At 39.4% G+C, this 21,514-nt stretch overlaps 1 protein-coding gene across 12 annotated transcripts in view; it reads right to left on the bottom strand.

The window, feature by feature from the left end:
- SRGAP2 (SLIT-ROBO Rho GTPase activating protein 2) overlaps positions 1-21,514 on the bottom strand; it is a 290,047-nt gene that overhangs the window by 168,535 nt on the left and 99,998 nt on the right. For all 12 annotated transcript variants that reach the window (XM_060178745.1, XM_007523113.3, XM_060178749.1 and 9 more), the window contains one exon: positions 2,674-2,866. In XM_060178745.1, the coding sequence (XP_060034728.1) occupies positions 2,674-2,866 (193 nt within the window). The remainder of the gene's footprint in view (positions 1-2,673; positions 2,867-21,514) is intronic.

Here is a 21,514-nt window from a genome sequence, read left to right as displayed (position 1 = left end):
TAGTTGTGTGATTTGTTTAATGCCTGACCCATTATTATACTGTGAATATCATGTGGAAAGGCAGGAGCTTGTTGATTGATATATCCCAAGGCAAAATGGCCTCCCTGAAGGAGCACAAGGAATCAAAATAGGCATTTACTGAAGGAATGTATGAGAATCTTTTTAATGAAGCTGGATTTATCACTAGGCCCCAAACCAAATAGTCCTGCTTCTTCTCACCTATACCTACTACTCTTTCCTACATAATCTAGCCTAGTCCTACTTGCTTCATAAAAACTCTCCATCTTATTAGAAATCATTCATCTATCTGTATTTAATCTTTGACCTCTTATCACATTTATTTCTACAAATAAGCAATGATCTCTGGCTAACATTAATTGCTTTGTACTGAATTAGCTGGTGTATTAAAAATCTTTTCTTTCCAACCAGCTATAACCACCTAAGAACAGAAACAGTAAACTTCTCATATATCTTTCTAATACCTGTATAATACTGACTCCACAGCTGACTTAAATTAACAGTTTCTGGGAGCCAGGGGTTAAATCAGGGACCAACTTTAGCCAAACCTTCAACCGTCTACATCCCAGAATAACCTTGGGTCCATAGTCCCAGAGGGTTAAAGAATAGGAAAGCTATCAGAGAAGGGGATGGGATACAGAGTTCTGGTGGTGGGAATTGTGTGAATTTGTACCCCTCTTATCCTATGGTTTAGTCAATGTTTCCTTTTTATAAATAAAAAATTAAATTAAAAAATCTAAAAAAAGAAAGAAAGAAAGAAAAAAAAAAACGAAACACGAAACAGGATTGAAAAGCTAGTCCAAAACCAGATGTAGAGGAACTTAAAAGACCAAGCCACGGAGTGTACACCTTGTGAATAGAGCAGGTCTCAGATTTTAATGTGCACACAAATCACATGAAGAACTTGTTTCAGTAGATCTGGGAGTAGGACCTGAAATTCTACATTTCCCATATCCTAAATGTTGTTGATATTAGGAGAACACATCTTGATTATCAATAGTCTAGACAGCGGGAAGCCACTATGCAGAGACAGGTCTGATCTGCAATGTATTACAGGAACACTACACCTCATTATAGTGGATCTGGCAGATTGGAATGGCAAGAAGCTGTAGACTAGATATTTAGCACTAATTGTTCACTAAACTCCAAAGGAAAGTTTATATCATAGTGTTACCTAGGCTCTACTCTCAGGGCCTACGTAACAATATGGTATAATTGGTTTGGAATAGGGCCCAGATTTCAGCACTTAAAACAAGTTATTCAGGAGAGATAGGGAGATTGTCTTGTGGCCCCAGAGATCCCAGGTTCAGTGCCCATTACCACCATATGAAAAGTTCACCAGTACACTGATCTCTCTCAGATAAAAATAAATAAATAAATGAATCTTAAAAACTAATTTTAGGGACCAAGAGATGACTCAATTGGTAGAGAGTAGACATTACCATGTGCAAGGACCTGGTTAGAGCTGCAGTATATCACACAGGAGCTACCTGTAGAGAGGAAGCTCCACAAATGGTGGACACAGTGTTGCAGCATCTCTCCTCTCTCCTTTTCTGTCTCTAACCCTCTGTATGTATAAGTAAATAAATGAATAAATAAATAAATACATTTCTGGGAGTGATGGAGTCAGAATGCCAGTGGCAACACACATACACACACACCTCTCTAGGGAATTCTAATGTGCAACCAGTGTTGAGATGTCTGTATAGGTGAAAACAGTCATTCATTCAAGCAATGCTGATGATTTAAACTTAAAATAGAAGAAAAACAGTGAACACAGAACCAAAAAAAAGGTTATATAAAGTACTATAAATATAGAAGAAATAGCCCTTTAAAACTATCTGGAAAGTGATTTCAATATAGCATCATTTTTTTTTTCTGGCTAAAGATAATTTGGTGAAATAGATGAGAACAAGCATTCAGAAGCTTATCTGTCTGGGTTTGAATTCCAATTCTGGTCTCTTTACTAGAACAGGGAGATATAGGGAGATAGGGTGGGAATACTTTGGTCAAGTTTCTGACTGCATATAACTCAGTTTCCTTGTCTGCAAATAAGAGATGAAACAGTGACCAACATATACAGTTATAGGGATTAAGTGAGTTACTATATATACTTAAAGCTCTTAGAAGCATGTGTGCAACATGGAAGAGCTATCAAAGTCTTTGCTGTCATTGGTTCATCAGGATGTTGAACTTATGTAAGACTTATGTAAGACTGATCTCAAGAAAGATAACATCATCAAGGACTTCAACCTTTAGACAAAAATCACTATTACTGGGAGTTGGGCAGTTACGCACTGGGTTAAGCAAAGCACAAGGACCAGCATAAGGATCCTGGTTCGAGTCCCCGGCTCCCCACCTGCAGGGAAGTTGCTTCACAAGCGGTGAAGTAGGTCTACAGATGTCTATCTTTCTCTCCACCTGTCTTCCCCTCCTCTCTCCATTTCTCTCTGCCCTATCCAACAACAATGACATCAATAGCAATAATAACAACAATAATAAAACAACAATGGCAACAAAAGGGAATAAATAAATATTTTTTTAAAAATTACTATTTCATGAATTCAACTAGATCTAGGTGGCACATGATGTCAGACACTATTTCACACACTATGTTGACAAGGTTTCTAAGAATAATGGCTACAAAGTTCCTACTTGAACTGCTGGTCCTTGGTGCTGCGTGTCTTGGCAAGGAAGCGCTCTGCCAACTTTTCCAGGTTACGTGAATAGTCCATCTCAATTTCAGCCTTCTTTCGGAAAAAGTCTTGGAGGTCCTGCAACAACTGAACCCGGAGCTCACACTGCTGGTCCAGGCATTTCATCTGCTCTGTGAGCTGAGCTCGGATCTCTGCAACAAAACAAAGGGAGGAAAATCAGAGGGAAGCAACAACAACAATAATAATAAAATTGTTTAATGCCACATGCCAGCATTATCCCTTCCATTAAATTGTTTCTGGTCTTTGGATAACTAAAACCTTTAACAAAAATTAATAAATACATCCTAAAGTCTGAGATGGCCTTATCTGAGGCATCTTCAAAACCAATCCCAATTCATTTTAAGCCATCAAAGAACATCAGAAGCAAGAATCTGCTGAACCACCTCATATAAACCATGTGGTATGTTTACCAGACATAATCCTATTCAGAGTTACCTTTTGGAGCTCTCTTCTGGGAGATAGCCTAATGAATTACCTCCCAACCATTCTATGAAGCATGTACTACTTTCATCTCATTTTAAAGCTGGAAAAGTAAGTTTTAAAAGGAAGCCAAGCTATTAAGCGATGGAAGCAACATTTAAATCCAGATAAACTAACTAGAATCCTAGTGCCTACTTTTTATACCCCTCCCCAATCATTTAAAAATGTTTTTTAGGGGGGTGGGTGATCATGCACCTGACCTGGTTGAACAAAAACATTACAGTGTGCAAGGACCCAGGTTCAAGGCCCTGGTCCCCACCTGCAAAAGAAAAAAATCACAAGTTGTGAAGCAATGTTGCAGGTGTCACTTTTCCCCTCTATATCTTCCCCTTCCTTCTAGATTTCTCTCTCTCTCTATTCAAATGAATTAAAAATGTTTTTCAGGCTTCCATGGAAAAACTATAGTGACCTAGTCAAGAAAACGAATATTACAACAAAATAACTCAAAAAAAATTCATTAGAGAAAAGCTGAGATTTCTGGTAAAGAAGCATCACTATCGGGTCCAGGTGATGGCGCACCTGATTGAGCATAGATGTTACTATGTCCAAGGACCTGGGTTTGAGCCCCTGATCCCCACATTCGGGGGAAAGCTTCATAAATGGTGAAGCAGGGCTGTAGGTGTCTCTCTATCTCTCCCTATCTTCCCCTCCCCTCTCTCAATTTCTCTCTGTCTCTATCCAATAATAAATAAATAAAATTTAAAAAGAAAAAGAAAATCATCACTATCTGAAGGTTGGTGATTGCACATGAACTGTGGGAGGAGGTAGGAAAGAACTCAAGCAGTAACACTGCACCATACTGCCAGTGGTCACAATATTTGCAATAGCTTCAAGCTCATACAACAGATTGAAAGAGCCCATATGATTTTTTAAATGTATTTAGAGCTGTCGAAGTTATAGGCTCCAGGCAAACTCCAAGGAATTATTCAAAGGAGCCCAGGAATGGAAAATGGTTCCTTTGTGGTATCAGGGAACCCTATGCCACAGAGACTCTAGTGAACAGGGTCAGATTGTCCTGTAGGCAAGAAAAGTGACTTTAACCTCGCAGCAGAGTTCCCACTTTTAGGAATCTGGGAAAAGAAGAGAAAGGAGGTCTGAGATCCCTGCCAGTCCCCCACACCTAACCAGAGCAGGTCTCTGTTTAAGGAATATCAGGCACCATACTACTAAGTTACTTCAAAGCTCCTCCTCTCCCACCACAACACACAACCTAACACTGCCTGTAGACAACAAATAAGAGAAACCAAAACAGATGGGAAAACACTAGTTCTGCAAAACCAAGATGAAGGACAGAAACCTGATGTAAATCCAGAGATTAGGAAATGCATTGTCAGGAAAACTGAAGAAAATACAGAGCTCTCAATTTAACATGGAAAAGTCAACTAAGAAAGAAATCCGGGGGGGGGGGGGGGCAGTAGCACAGCAGGTTGAGTTGAGTGCACATGGCACAAAGTGCAAGGACTGGCGTACGGATCCTGGTTCGAGCCCCTGGCTCCCCAAATGCAGAGGGTCGCTTCACAGGCAGTGAAGCAGGTTTGCAGGTGTCTTTCTCTCCCCCTCTGTCTTCCCCATCTCTCTCGATTTCTCTCTGTCCTATCCAACAATAACAATAGCAGTGGTAACAACAAAAATAATAAAAACAAGGGCAATAAAAGGGAAAGGATGGCCTCCAAGAGCAGTGGATTCGTGGTGCAGGCACCAAGCCCCAGTGATAGCCCTAGAGCTGAAAGAAGGAAGGTGAAAGGAAGGAAGGGACAGAGGGGAGGGAGGAAGGAAGAAAGGAAGGGAGGGAGGGAGGGAGGGAGGGAGGGAGAAAGGAAGGAAGGATGGAAGAAAGGAGGAGAGAGAGGAAAATCCATCACTTCAAAGATTCACTTGATAGGAAAATAGAAAACTTGAAAACAATTACAGGATATGAAGGTCACTTTAAATCATTCCAGTTATGGAATGTCAAATAGCAAGTCAAGGAAGTAGGCTTACCCATGTAGAAGAGAGAACATCAAAACATCAAAACCAGAAGACAAACTGGCCACAGTCTTTGACTCCAAAGGAGAAGGATAAAAAAGACTCAGGAAAAATGAAGCAACTCTTTGAGAGACTGAAGACTCTAACAGAAAAGCAAATATCAGAATTATAGGGGTCTCAGAAGGAGAGGCCAGAAAGAAGGAAATAGAAAGCATATTCAAAGAAATAATAGCGGAAAATTCTCCAGTATAGGATGTGGTAAAGATATATATGTTCAGGAAGCAAAGAAAACTCTCCAGTTCCTAAATCCTGATAGACCAAAACCAACACACATCACTATGAAACTATCAAAAGTCAAGCGCAAAGAAGAAATTGACAAGCTGCTAGAAAAAAGAATAAAGTCTTAAAAGACTTATAAGGGCAGCATAGTCAGATTTCCATCAGATTTTTCTGTGGAAACCACATAGGTCAAGAAAGAGTGGAGTGATATATTCAAGGTTTTAAAAGGCACTAACTGCCAGTCATATATACTTTACCTTGCAAGACTATCATTCAAATATGAAGGAACAATCAAAACAGTAACAGGCATTTTTTTTTTTAATTTTTTATTTAAGAAAGGATTAGTGAACAAAAGCATAAGGTAGGAGGGGTACAACTCCACACAATTCCCAACACCCAATCCCCATAACCCACCCCCTCCCCTGATAGCTTTCCCATTCTCTATCCCTCTGGGAGCATGGACCCAGGGTCATTGAGGGATGCGGAAGGTAGAAGGTCTGGCTTCTGTAATTGCTTCCCCGCTGAACATGGGCGTTGACTGGTCGGTCCATACCCCCAGTCTGCCTCTCTCTTTCCCTAGTAGGGTGTGACTCTGGGGAAGCTGAGCTCCAGGACACATTGGTGGGGTCTTCAATCCAGGGAAGCCTAGCCAGCATCCTGGTGGCATCTGGAACTGCAAACTCTAGTGTAGTCCTGCTTTCAGGTATATATTTTGCAGTAGTTTATGGATACGTGTGCACATAAGCTCTCTCTCACAGAAACTGGTGTATATCTAGGTTATGGGACTTTGTTAGAAAGTGAACTACCTGAGATGAAATTAGAGTGCACTATTAAAGGAAAGGTCTCACCCGAGTAATGAAGCTGAAGGGTTGTCATTCCACACGTGAAGTCTCTGGATACATTCTGAGGTGAAGCATGTTGAGGTAGCAATCGTTGCTTTGGTTAGGTTGTGATCGGCAGATGCAATGTTATTTGGCTTAGACAGATCAACAAAGCAGAGAACCAATAAAGATACAAGAGAATTGAATGAAGAGATTGACAGACTAGACCTCTTGGACATTTTCAGACTCCTCCACCCCAAAAAACTGGAATACACCTTCTTTTCAAATCCACATAACACATACTCAAGGATAGACCACATGTTAGGCCACAAAGACAGCATCAATAAATTCAAGAGCATTGAAATCATCCCAAGTATCTTCTCAGACCACAGTGGAGTAAAACTAACTTTTAACAACAAACGGAAAATTATTAAAAGACATAGAATTTGGAAACTAAACAACATGCTCCTTAAGAACCACTGGGTCAGAGACTCACTCAAACAGGAAATTCAAATGTTCCTGGAAACTAATGAAAATGAAGACACAACCTATCAAAATATTTGGGACACAGCGAAAGCAGTACTGAGAGGGAAACTTATAGCCATACAATCACATATTAAACACCAAGAAGAAGCCCAAATGAACGACCTTACTAGACACCTCAAGGACTTAGAGGAAGAGGAACAAAGGAACCCTAAAGCAACCAGAAGGACAGAAATCACTAAAGTTAGAGCAGAAATAAACAACATCGAAAATAAAAGAACCATACAAAAGATCAATGAAGCCAAATGTTGGTTCTTTGAAAGATTAAACAAAATTGACAAACCCCTAGCCAGACTCACCAAACAAAAAAGAGAGAAGACTCAAATTAATAGAATTGTAAACGATGCAGGAGATATCACAACTGACACCACAGAAATCCAGAGAATTCTGCGAAACTTCTATAAAGAACTATATGCCACCAAGCTAGAGAATCTGGAAGAAATGGAACAATTCCTAGAAACCTATGCACTTCCAAAACTGAACCAAGAAGAACTACAAAATCTAAATGCACCAATCACAGACAAAGAAATTGAAACCGTTATTAAGAATCTCCCCAACAACAAAAGTCCTGGACCAGATGGCTTCACAAATGAATTCTACAAAACTTTCAGGAAACAGTTAATACCCATACTTCTTAAGCTATTCCATAAGATTGAAGAAACAGGAATACTCCCTTCCACCTTTTATGAAGTAACAGGCATTTTTAAAAAACTAAAGGTGTCTGCCATTACCAGACCTTCCTTGCAAGAAGTACTGAAAGGAGTGCCAGAGAGAAAGAAACAAGGAACATTTAACTCTTAGCAAGGTAACACAAAGTAAACCAGACCCAGAAATACAAGTCATAGGAATATGAGACAACTTTAAACTATTAAAAAAGAGGAAGAAATAGACAGGAAGACGAGGGCCAGGCAGTGGTGCACTTGGTTAAGTGCTCACATTACAGTGTACAGGGACCTGAGTTCAATCCCCTGGTCTCAGAGTGGTGAAAGAGGGCTGGAGCTATCTCTCTCTCTCCCACTCTCAATTACTCTGTATCTCTCTCCAATAATAAATAAATAATATATAAGATTTCAGGCTCAGGGGGAAAAAAAAACCTAGTATAGCCACAGGCCCTTTGGAATATAACTAAAATACGCCTGCTAGCATTCTATAGAACGGAGACATGCCTGCCCTAACTCTTCGTCTGCACTACTCCAGCCTTTAGGTTCATGATTAGTCAACAACTTGTTTGGCTTTATACGTTAACTATTTTTTCAGCCACCAGGTTTCAGATGCTTAGCATGATGCCAACCAGACTTCCCTGGACAGACGACCCCCACCAATGTGTCCTGGAGCTGTGATTCCCCAGAACCCCGCCCCACTAGGGAAAGAGAGAGGTAGGCTGGGAGTATGGATTGACCTGTCAATGTCCATGTTCAGCGGGGAAGCAATTACAGAAACTGGGCCTCCCACCATCTGCATCCCACAATGACCTTGGGTCCATGCTCCCTGAGGATTAAAGAACAGGAAAGCTATCAGGGGAGGGGATGGGATATGGACTTCTGGTGGTGGGAATTGTGTGGAGTTGTACCCCTCTTATCCTATGGTTTTGTCAGTGTTTCCTTTTTATAAATAATTTAAAAAATAAGAAAAAAACAGTTAGACTCTTGGAAATAAGTTAGGTTGTGAATAAGCTTTGTTTTTGTTTGGCTGTTTTTGGTCACTGAATTATAATATCTTGTGTTTTGAAATTGATATTCAAATGTCTTTTTTTAGTGAGAGTGTAACTAACCAAGGAATGAAAAAAATTTAAAAAAAAAACACCATCAGTATGAAAAAAAAAAAAAGAATAGGTAGATGTTCAAGCAAAGAATAAAGAGACAAAGAAAATTAAAACTTAGATATATTAGCAGGATGCGAACAGACTTCCCTGGACAGACAACCCCACCAATGTGACTTGGAGCTCAGCTTCCCCAGAGCCCTACCCCACTAGGGAAAGATAAAGACAGGCTGGGAGTATGGATCAACCTGTCAATGCCCATGTTCAGCGGGGAAGCAATTATAGAAGCCAGACCTTCAACCTTCTGCATCTCACAATCATCTTGGGTCCATACTCCCAAAGGATTAAAGAATAGGAAAGCTGTCAGGGGAGGGGATCGGATACGGAGGTCTGGTGGTGGGAATTGTGCGAAGTTGTACCCCTCTTATCCTATAGTTTTGTCAATGTTTTCTTTTTATAAGTAAAAAATTAAAAAATAAATAAATAAAATATTTTTAAATTAGATATATTTACATAAATATTTTATAAGTATAATACCTTCATGTGTAACACATTTACACATTTATAGTCTTGTTAAATGGTGTCATTTTCTCTCTAGTACTTTCTAATCTTCCTTACAACTTTTTTGTTTGTTTCTTTCATCCTTATCATATAGAATATCTTAATTTGGTATTTGTGTTCAAGTACTCTTGTTGCTATAGTTTATATCAGTTACCAAGTGATTTGTATTTCTCTGAAAAACTACTACATGGTTTTACTCAAATATGCAATATAAAGAACTAAATACATGAATTCATTTTAAAAAGTGTCAAACCATCCCTAAGACTCTGTCAAAACTATGGTGGTTATACTATGGTGATTATTCTTGGGAGGAAGGGAAGAGAACCAGCACAGAACTGTGGTAGTGGGTATGGTGTGGAACTATACTTCTGTAATCTTATAATATAAACAGTTATTAAATCATTAATAAAATAAATTAATAATAATGTTTTCCATTATCTTCTTGAAGTAGTACAAGGTTCAGGGCATTTTAATGGAGATAGAAAAGTTCAAGGTTAAATACTCAAGGTCAAATGACAGTGAACAAGAAATGAAGCAAGTACCAAAACTTCTATGCAATCATTCACTCTCAGTCACATTCCAATATACAAATGTTAATATCTCTTTATCTGCAAGTATCACCATATTCATCAATAAGTGTCATTCGAGGACTGGGTGGTGGCACACTTGGTTGAGCGCACATGTTACAGTGCTCAAGGACACGGGTTTGAGCCCCCGGTCCCCACCTGCAGAGGGAAAGCTTTGCAAGTGGTGAAGCAGGGCTGCAGGTGTCTCTCTCTCTCTCTCTCCCCCTCTCTATCTCCCCTACCCTCTCGATTTCTGGCTGTCTCTATCCAATAAATCAAGATAATAATAAAAATATTTAAAAAAATAAGTGTCATTCATATGCTTTATCCTCACCAAAGCTCAGAGTCTCTGTTGTATCAGAGCTAGAGAACTTCCTGGTTATGTTGTAGCTTTGCAGGTTTATGGCTGGCCAGGGTCCTTGCGTAAACATTCTTTTCTCTAGAAACAGCAATGGTAGTCCCAGAGACAACTAGGTCTGCCTCAAATGATTAGAGGCCAGGCATCCACAGGAATCAGTCTACTAAAGGTAGACTTCTTCTTAGGTCAGAAAAGGCCTATAGTGCATACATACCCTGCTCAAGTTTTCTTGAATGGAGTTTAGTTTGCTTTGTTTGCCCCATTCCTTTGACCCTGCAAGTCTACTCAGTTCCAAATGGATTAAAATATGAGAGTGATTTCAGTCCCAAAGAAAAAGAATACATATATTACTACAGTATACCGTATCTTACTGAGGCTTCAAATACACTTCAGATAGTATAACTGTGAAGGAGCTGTGTATGGTATATAATGCAGGTATATAATATATATGGTATATAATGTATGGTATATAAAGCTGTGTATGGTATATATGGTATATAATGCATGTAGAGGTTTTAACTGAGCTGTGGATAAACTGTTCTTCTTCTAGCGTTTGCCCTTCTTCCGTAGCCAGTCAACAGCGTCAGGTTGAAAGCTGTCAGGAGCTGCTTGTTGCTGGCTTTGAAAGTGACTGGGATCCATGTGGATTCAGTCGGCTAGGAAGGATCGTCAGTTTCCCCAATGAATGGATAAACTGTAAGGAAATCTCAAGACAGGGCTGTGATGCTGAAAGGTTTTCCAACCACTTCTTTTATGAACCAATGAGAGGAATGCATCTAGCTTTGCCTTTGAGAAGTTGGGGAAGCTCATAACCTATCACCATCTTGCTTTATTTATTCTGTCTCTACAGATATCATGATATAGTAAGTATATGGTTCTTTGTAGGTGATTATAGGTGCTGATAAGTGTAGTTCTTACCCTTTTTATCTCCAGGCTCCCTAAATTCCCATCAACCGATAGATCCAGGTCTACTGTAACCTCACCTGAACTGAAACTGAGCACTGGAGGATTGTTTCCAGCAGACAGAAGATTGCATGTACAAAAGCCGCCTAGCTCATCACTCATCAAAGCTCTCTTGTTCTGTGTTTATTGGAGTCTGATTACAAGAGTGTTGGGGGAGGGGGAGATTTGCAAAAGGCATGTAAAGCATGTGACTCTTGCCAGGGATTTCTGGGCCTCTTAAAGTCAACAGTCCTAGCTGAGATGATTTCTAGAGCCATCCGTCCACCTTCCATTTACTGATAAACAGGTAGTTATCTTCTTTTCTTTTTCCTTTTTTAAAAGCTTGTTTGCTTTAGTCATCAGTGAATAACCAGATTGTCTCTTGTACAATATTAGAATTAACATGGCTGGGGAGGGGAGTGACACAGAACCTTGGTGGGAGGGGGTATGAAACATTTATGAAAATACACCTGAAATATGATGGTTTTGTAGAACAATATTAAATCACTAATAAAAAGGAAACTGAATTGCATTAAACACCTTTTTTAAAAAAGGAAGAAAGTAGGAAAGGGGAAGAGGAAGAGGAAAGGGAAATGGAAGGGGAAGGAGGAGGGGAAAGAGATATAGGAGGAGGAGACAGAGAAGGAAAAAGAGGAATTAGGAGGAGGAGAACTGGCAATAATAATCACTTGGTGGACAGACTGTGGGTGAAGAGATCTTTCAAACTGATCATTGATATTACTTATGACACATCCACTCAATAATAACCAGGTGTGTTGGGGTGAAATGGTTGTCTAGGTACACAGTTTTTAAAAGATATGCAAGAAGATGTGAATGAGCACTGGAACTGTCAGTCTTCTTGGAAACATCTGCAATTAAGACTTTAATAATCTCAGTGACTACTGGAGAAAAGTCGAGTAGAAGAAGCTAGATGATAACAATATACCACAGTGGTAAAAGAAGATGAGGATGAGGAGGAGGGGAGGGGAGGAAGAGAAGAAGGAGAAGTAATAAGAGGGGGAAGAGAAGGAAGAGGAGGAGGAGGACAGACATCATCAGCAGCAACAGTAGTAAAGTAAATTACCATGACACTCATGAAACTCCAGAGGTAGACTATGCCAGGCTTGTGTTATCCAATGAACAGCACTTCATAAAAGGCCTCCAAGGTGTGTATATTGACTTAAGATATTCCCAAGCAAATAAAGTCAGTAGAGAATTCCACCCTATTTCTCAGGCGTCCCTATGAATCGATAGCTCGGTACAGACTACCTTCCATCATCAGAAACCCACTGTGGGCCTCCAACGAATGAGGCTATCTAACCCTCACATCTTATTCATAACTTATCCCTAACTGACCCAAACCACACATGAAAAAACTGAAATAAGACTGGTTAATTTACCAATGGATCATACCATTAGGTGTGAGTGAAGCGGAAACTAAATTTAAGTAAGAAAGACAGAGTATAAGTTTTTAGTCCCTTAAAGTTCCTGAAGGTGTTCATGGTAAGTCACAGGGATTATAGCTCCCGCACCCAAAATATCTTCTCCTTCACTTTCCAGTTAAGGAGTAAAGCAGGTCTCTAGGCAAGTTTGCACTAGCCCAGAGAATCACTAAATAGCCCATGTGTCAACTAGTCACATGTGAGATAAATCCTTTCCTGCTTCCTAGGGGAAGCTTTGGAGGAAGTGCTTTTCTTGTCCTGTGAGCACACACTGCCAGTAACAAAGTGAGAAAGTGATATCCCCAGCCATGAACCAGGATAAGAAGAGTCTCTGCTAATAGATACCACCTGCCACTGTGGTTTATTTTTGATAAGACACCTCTGAGCATCTCCCCACCCCCACAACCTGCCATAAAGGAGAAGCCTCAGAGGATCCACACTAAAGGGAGATTCCAACCAAACCCATCTCCCAGCTTGTAGATCTATGAAAGATTCCAAACAAACCCATCACCCAGCTTGTAGATCTATGACAGATTCCAGCCAAAGCCATCTCCCAGCTTGTAGATCCATGACAGAATGACTGCTCTGTCTGAGGCAAAATGTGCTGCTGCTGCTTCTAAAGCAAACAATGTTCCCCCAAAAGGCAGCTGTGCCAGTCTCAGTATTTTATCCATGTACATAAGAAGCAAGAACCACTAGGCCACTGAATTCCAGCATGCCTGGGCCATGTGCCCAGGCTGGAGACCTCTCTGCACTCTGGTCTCCCAACAAACTACAAGGACAGAGAGAAAAAAGGAGGCAATTTATAAAAAGCATACTGGAATTCTTCACACTACTCTCACAAACGTAGGCAAATATGCATGTGCACATGTGTGAAAACTCGGACACAGATCAAGCACACTGTTCCTCACCAAACCAATTCAAGAAGTCTTTACAATTGTATGAGAATTTCCAGGAGTTAGTGATGATGGCATTTGTCCTCAAAGCTAGGTTCTGTTCCTTAAAAAAAAAAAAAAAAAAAAAAAAGGAAAAAGAAGAAGAGAACTACATAACAAGAAGTCACCATTCAAAAAGCAAAGGTCACAACAAACTACCTAGAGTACTAACAAAGAGGACTTCCCCAAGGTGCCCAATACACCCATCTATTTAGCAAATCTTTACAGATACGCTACTGTATGACAGTCCCTGTGTCAGGTGATAGCCACAGAGGAGAACAGAAACTCAGCCTTGATAAAGCCAATCTTACTGTTTTTGCTTTGAACACACTATTTCAAGGGCCAGGTGGTGCCGCACTTGGTTGAGCGCACATGTTACATCTGGGTTCGAGCCCTGGGTCTACCTGCAGGGGGAAAGCTCAGCAAGTGGTGAAGCAGTGCTGCAGGTGACTTTCTATCTGTCCTCTTCTCTATCTCCCCACTCCCCTTTTAATTTCTGTCCTTCTCTATCCAATATATTTAAAAAACACTTGTGTGATTTTTTTATTTTGATGGATAGAGACAGAAAAATCTAGAGGGAAAGCAGAGATAGAAAGACACCTGCAACACTGCTCCACCACTGTTCAGCACTGTTTCTTTTTTTTTAAATTTTTTTGTTTGTGTTTTTTTAAATATTTATTTATTCCCTTTTTTTGCCCTTGTTTTATTGTTGTAGTTATTATTGTTGTTGTCGTTGTTGGATAGGACAGAGAGAAATGGAGAGAGGAGGGGAAGACAGAGGGGGAGAGAAAGATAAACACCTGCAGACTTGCTTCAACGCTTGTGAAGTGACTCCCCTGCAGGTGGAGAGCCGGGGGCTCGAACCGGGATCCTTATGCCAGTCCTTGCACTTCACACCACATGTGCTTAACCCCACTGCACTACTGCCCAACTCCCACTATTTCTTGTTTCTTAAGTGCATGGATAAAGGACTGGGACTGGCACAGCTGGCTTCTTGGGGACCATCGTTTCTCTTAGCGTTCTCCTGCAAGTGAGGATCAGGAGATTGAACCTGGGACTCTGTGCATGGTAATGTGTGTGTTTAAAAGGTGTGCCACCACCTGGCCCCTGAATACACTAATGACTCAATATCCTTCAGAATAAAAAGAAACTAAGCAATGAAATTATAAAAAATTCAGTGTCTTCTCATTCTTTTTTTTTCTAGTAAGTTTTCTAAAATTACATTGGAATAAAAACTGTAGCTTTCCTTACAAAAGAAACCAAAGTTTGAGCATAAATTTCCTGAGAATCAGAGTGACCTTTAAATAGTATTTCACTCAAAAATTGAAGAAAAATGTAAGCATGCCATTCTAAAACTATTGGGTGTGTGACATATTTTTCTATGTTTTTCTATGCAAAAATAGGTCATGACTTTTCTGACAACCCAATGGTTGGTTCATGGTGATGGATGCACAATCTTGTAAATGTAGTAAAAAAAAAAAAATTAAACAGTGAATTATATACCTTAAAAAAATTACTTCTTACGGTGTTTCAATTACATTTCTTAAAAAAATGAAATCTCACCAAATAGCATGATCTGTTGAGCACCATCTTGCCTAGCTAAATGAAAAAGGTTCAGTAAAAAAAGGAGGAAGGAATACTAGGTTTCCATTTCTCCATTTGTGTGGGCTGAATCTTAGTTCTGCTTTGAAAGTCTGTAAAACAAATCTTGGAAGTTGCTCTATTGGACAGCAGGCTTGGCTATTATACTGAACTACACTGATAAATCATGACTTGGTCATTGCCAAAGGGTATCAGATATAACTTGGCAAGAATAGCTTTATGCATGACTTTGAATTCTAGGATCATCAGTCACGTAGAGCAAAGCCTTCCCTGGGAAGTGCTATCTCTTTGGCCATATCTAGCCACAGCTGAGATAATAAGTACACCTGTTCAGATGTTGAAAGGAGCTCTTGTCCATTTTAAAAAGATTCTGAGAGTCACAGAATAAAAAAATGGAAGAAAAACTAGTCCTATTAGGATACTGATTGTTGAACCAAAAAAAAAAAAGTCCTGCCACACCACCAATCATGAAGACTCTAAATTGTCTAACACCTGCCAATAAAAATGACACAGTCACACTGTCTTTAACATCAGAGTATACCCGGAGAATATGCCAATCAGCAGAGTACAGGGCTGGGGGGATAAGTATACAGAACTTCAACCAACTGCTTTCAATCCAGAAATATGACCAGCTGTTGTCTCTCAAAATTTGCCCTCTAAAGAATTTTCTCTAAATCAGTCTCATGGAACCCACGAGTCCCATATTTCTGAGGAGAAAATGAGGGTGGGAGTGCAGACATATGAGAAGTATAACCTTTCAAGAGAGAAACACAAGCTTACTTCTCCCTAATGTGCACATACTTAGGGACAGGAGCTGCAAGCCTATAGGTTCTGTTCCAAGTTCAGAGTATGTGATCAGTTAATGTCCCCCACTGGTCACCTGGTCTAATAGCTAGTCTTTTTCAAACATGAAATCTGTCTCACCTGTTTTATTATCTTTTTTGTTGTTGTTGTTGTTACTGAATAGAGACAGCCAGAAATTGAAAGGAAGGAGGAAATAGAGACAGACAGAGAGGGAGACACCTGCAGCCCTGCTTCACTACTCATAAAGCTTTCCCCATGCAAGTGGGGACCAGAAGCTTGAACCTGGGTCTTTGCACATTATAACATATGTGCTCAACCAGACTGGCTACCACCTTACCCTATCTCACCTGAGTCCTTTCATAAACACATGATGTCACCTCTAACAACTCAGAAATATTCATTCCAGGTTCCTTTCCAGCCAGTGTTATATAAGAACACAATTGAGGCCTTTATAGGACTCTATTCTCCATTTCTCTTACAGTGACCTCTTATCACAACAGTGATCAGCCCCTCTCAAAACTGCTCCACAGGAAACAAAATGCTGGAATACCCTGCCAAACCTACTCTTTATCCACTAGTCAGTCTGCCTTTCTATGGACTCAATAATGAGAGGGTCCTTAAAAATAAATAAAAAATAAATAAATACTTGTTGAACAACGGAGAAACTTTCAATGGAGTGGAGGGGATACAGAATTCTAGTGGTGGGAACTCTATGGATTGTACCCCTCTTATTCCACAATCTTATCAATCATTATTAAATAACTAACAATAAAAAAAGAAATTGTTGACATCCTGCCACCATGAGCAAACAGCCTATTGAAGAATGTAGCTGACCTGAGAGAGTAGAGTTCAGAGAAAGGAAAAGGTACTTGAACCCACAAAACAAGTTATGCACAGATGCCAATCTCACCCCTGGTCTCCTTCATCACACAGTCAACTCACTTCATGCTAAAATAAGTTTCACTGAGTTTTAAGTTCCCTGCAAGTAAAAGATTTCTAAGGGATTTTTGAAGTAACATAAGATTCAGCAACATAAGATTCTCATTCTCAAGGAACTTACAATCTAATTGTGAAGATGTGATCAAAGTGTGTGATACATTTTTAAAACATTTACATATTACATAATTATGTGAGAGAATAACTTCACTTATATAGATCTTATGTCACTGTAAAGTATAAATCTAAAATTTAAGAAGTATTGAGTAAATATGTTGAGGGCTCAGAGCAATGGGGACTAACAGTACAAAATAATAGTAAACTTTTTGAGAGGAAGAATTTGTCTGTTCCTGGGACCCAGAATAATGCCTGTCATATAGCAGCATATCTTTCAAGTTTATAGATGGAAAGAAGAGGAGGAAGGAGAAGAAAAGGAATAGAGGTTTGACTAGTATTCTGAGGATGGGTAGAATTTCAGTAAATAAAAGGATGAGGAGCCAATATTCCAGAAGAAGATTAAAAACTGAGTCAGTTTGGTGAAAAAGTCTGAGTGTCTTCTCTTTGTTGATGCAGTGAGGAGAAAAGCCTGAAGAGAGCAAAAGGATCTTATCTGTGATAAAGAATAGGGAGGAGCAACTCCAATGGTCAACAGGGTAGTTGAGATTAAAAGAAGCCAAAAATTGAACTAGTGAAAATTTGTGTCATGATGAAATCAGAGTTGAAGGAAGATTGGAGAAGGCTGGACACGGAGGAGGTTGCTGGATGGATTCCTAGGCCTTCTAAATTAGAAGAGCATTAATGGTCAATGCTGAATGATACTGAAGTCAGAATGAGTAGAAAATCCTATGAGTGGAAAATCCCCACACAAACTAACACTATTGTAATAACATGTACTTTCAAGCCAGGGATTCCTTTTTCTAATTAGTGATTTGATTTTGATTTATAAAACCATAAGATAGCAAGAATATAATTCCATATCATTCCCACCACCAGAGTTCAGCGTCCCCATTCCCTCCACTGGAAACTGCAGTAATTCTCCCAAGGTCACAGATATGGGCTGACATATATATGTGTGTGTCCTTTTTTTTATGGCCCTGCCTTCTCTTCCTTTAAGCGTTGTTCCCTTTTTCCTTTTCTCTCAGGGTCCTGATGGAACTGGGGTTCAAAGCCCTCTGGTCATCTTCCCCTAACATTTCTCCCCCTCTGGGAATAAGGACCAAAATTCTTTTTGGGGTAGAGAAGGTGGGAGTTATAAGCCAGTAATTTTTTTTTAATTTTTTTTATTTATGAAAAGGAAACATTGACTAAACCACAGGATAAGAGGGGTACAACTCCACACAATTCCCACCACCAGAACTCCATATCCCATCCCCTCCCTTGATAGCTTTCCTATTCTTTAACCCTCTGGGAATATGGACCCAAGGTCAGTGTGAGATGCAGAAGGTTGAAGGTCTGGCTTCTGTAATTGCTTCCCCGCTGAACATGGGCATTGACTGGTCGATCCACACTCCCAGCCTGATTCTTTCCCTAGTGGGGAAGGGCTCCAGTGATTTTTAAATTAATGATTACAAATTACTACTCTCTAAATTGTGGTAAGCAAACTGGACACATCAGGGAGATTTTTGGGTTCAAAGGTAAGGCAGCCATCTTGGTGGGAAGAAAGAAAAGTGGTAAACTACAGCACCCTCAGCTTTCTTTCTGACTATAGTTCTCTCAGCTGGATTTTAAGTCTAACCGTCTTTAAAGCTGTGCTGCGTGGAGAATGTCCCAAAGTTCTGAAAGAAGCTCTCTATCCCTTGCATTAACTCCATACTACTAAAAACAATACATTTAACTCTGAAGACAAGAGCCCAGTCAATGAGGAGAAAAACAGCCCTGAGATTTTCCAAAGGATACTCAGTCATCCACTAACTTTCATGCCTCCAAGTAAAGGCACAGAAAGCAAACCCAATAAGTCAATGCAGAGGGAGGGGGTGGAGGGGCTATCTTATTGAACTTTAATTATCCTCATTGCTCTGGCAGCCTTGACTCTTTCAAGAATCTCAACTTAAGGTCAAAGACAAAAGGCTGCCAAATGAGCAGGCTGCCACATCAAATGCCGAAGTAGTAATTTTTGCTCCCAGACCTTTCCTGGGATGTTTAAGAAACATAATTTCCAAGGTCCAAAATTTAGAATTAACTTGTTCTATAAACTGAAGAGTTGAAATGAGAAAGACTAATAGCTCTTCTGGGAAATATCACAAAGTTCGAAGTTCTTAATTCACTAGAATTTAACTGAAAGCCAGTTCCCAACAATCACACTAAACCAACAAATCCACTAAATATTTGCTTAATGCTGTCTCTATGCAAAGATATGAGTAAAGGGACCTGATGGTGGCGCACCTGGTTGAGCACACAAGTTACAAGGCACACAGTCCTGGGTTCAAGGCCCTGGTCCCCACCTGCAGGGAGAAAGCTTCCTCTCAATTTCTGGCTATCTCCTATACAATAAATAAATTAAAAGATAGTTTTTAAAAAAATTTTAAAAATATATCTAAGTAAAAAGTCACTGGAATACACAAGATTATCTTTTAACCATCCAACTCACTTTTTATAATATTTATTTATTCCCTTTTGTTGCCCTTGTTTGTATTATTGTAGTTATTGTTGTTGTTATTGATGTCATCGTTGTTGGATAGGACAGAGAGAAATGGAGAAAGGAGGGGAAGGCAGAGGGGGGAGAGAATGACAGACACCTGCAGACCTGTGAAGCGACTCCCCTGCAGGTGGGGAGCTGGGGCTCGAACCGGCCCTTAAACCGGTCCTTGCGCTTTGTGCCACCTGCACTTAACCCGCTGCACTACTGCCCAACTCCCCCAACTCACTTTTTATGGCAATTTTACCATCCAACTCACTAGTTGCATGATATAGGCAAGTTAACCACTCTGTACATCCCAAGTTTTCATGGATAAAGGTGGATAGTAATACCTACCTCAAAGAGCTTTCATAAGTTATTATTTGTAAAATAATTAAACAGCTGTGATATATGAAGGAGTACATAGATATATCTCATAGGCCTTTAAAATGTTCATTGTGGTTCACTTAATTGATTTTGACCTATTACAAGGTCATGGACTGTAGATTAATAAATTCTAGAATAAGCCACATTACTACCAATGGCAGAAGTAAAACAAAGACTTCCAACCACTCAGCTTCTCCTCCATGGTTATTATTGAGTTATAAAGCACCCAAGTTTCACTTCTTGGTGGAAAAGAAAGTACATTCCAGGTCCACCTTCAATACCCTCTAATGCTCACATGAACACTAGAAACTCAGAGAATACCAAGGAACCAACAGACACTTCCTGTCTATGCAATTCCTGTTACCATTGCTCAATCCAATGTACTGCCATTCTGAATCAGGGTGTGTTCCCTGGCCTGTACTATTAGTTTCATCTTCCTAATTTTGAGACCCAGCAACAACCACTCATGGTATCACTGGGTCCTACAAGTTGCTGCTCTAATAAAATAAAACAGTGTCATCATGTACTTAATAAGTGAGTTATAAACAGAACAGATACTTATTAATGAGAAGAGTCCTTATCTTTTAGAGATAAATAATGAAATATTCAAGGATGAATGCCTGGTATTTGCTTCATACTGAAGGAGGGGAGTAAGAGTGAGTGGGAGATACAGATTAAACGATTGGCTGTGAGCTGAGGATATGCAAGGAGAGTGATCAGTACATATGTATTCTCTACTTTTGCAAGCTTTAAATTTTTAGAATTAATGGATTTATAAAATCTATCAATAAAAAAGAAATTTAAAAATTGGCTTAAAGAAGCATAAGAATATGAATCACTCTACCCTTCCAGGTAAGGAGCCAACCACTCTATTTAAAACTTAAAACAGGGAGTCAGGCAGTAGCGCAGCGGGTTAAGTGCACATGGCGCAAAGTGCAAGGACCAGCGTAAGGATCCCAGTTCAAGGCCCCAGCTCCCCACTTGCAGGGGAGTCGCTTCACAGGTGGTGAAGCAAGTCTGCAGGTGTCTATTTTTCTCTCCCCTTCTCTCTTATTTCTCTCTGTCCTATCCAACAATGACAATAACAACAATAACTACAACAATAAAAAACAAGGGCAACAAAAGGGAATAGATAAGTAAAATAAGTTTTTAAAAAACCTTTCAAATGTTGATATACATTTAAAATATTTTTTAAAAAAACTTAAAACAGAGCTAAAAATGTAGTAAGAAACATTAACTACTAACTTTAGTCTCTTAACAATTTTCAGGATTTCTTAACATTAGGGAAAATTTGGAGGTACTATTATCTTTTGTAGAGAAGAAACATTTATTTTAAGTTTAGCAGTTCCTTCAATTTACTACAGTTTCTTTATCATTCATTAAATTAAAACAAAATTCAATTCAACTAAGAATTTTAAAGTGCATATAGTCACTATAATTTATAATTACAAATTTAATTATAAGTTACAATTTATAATTAAATTTATAATTTTGGTGTCATCAGATACACTTCTGATTATGTGTGCCAAACATTACTTCTACTGGAAGAGTAACTATGTTCATCACAAGATCCAAAAATGTATTCTATTAGATTTCTGGTTTTTATTATTATTATTATTATTATTATTATTATTTTACCAGAGCACTGCTCAGCTCTGGCTTATGGTGGTATAGGGGATTGAACCTAGGACTTGAGAGCCTCAGGCATGAGAGTCTGTTTACATAACCACTATGCTATCTAACCCTGCTCTCTATTAGATTTCTTTACCTAAGTTCCCACCTAGG

Source organism: Erinaceus europaeus, chromosome 19 (genome assembly GCF_950295315.1).
Source record: "Erinaceus europaeus chromosome 19, mEriEur2.1, whole genome shotgun sequence".
Lineage (NCBI taxonomy): Eukaryota > Metazoa > Chordata > Mammalia > Eulipotyphla > Erinaceidae > Erinaceus > Erinaceus europaeus.
The sequence above is the reverse complement of the archived record's forward strand: the minus strand, read 5'-3'. Positions and strand labels throughout refer to the sequence as shown.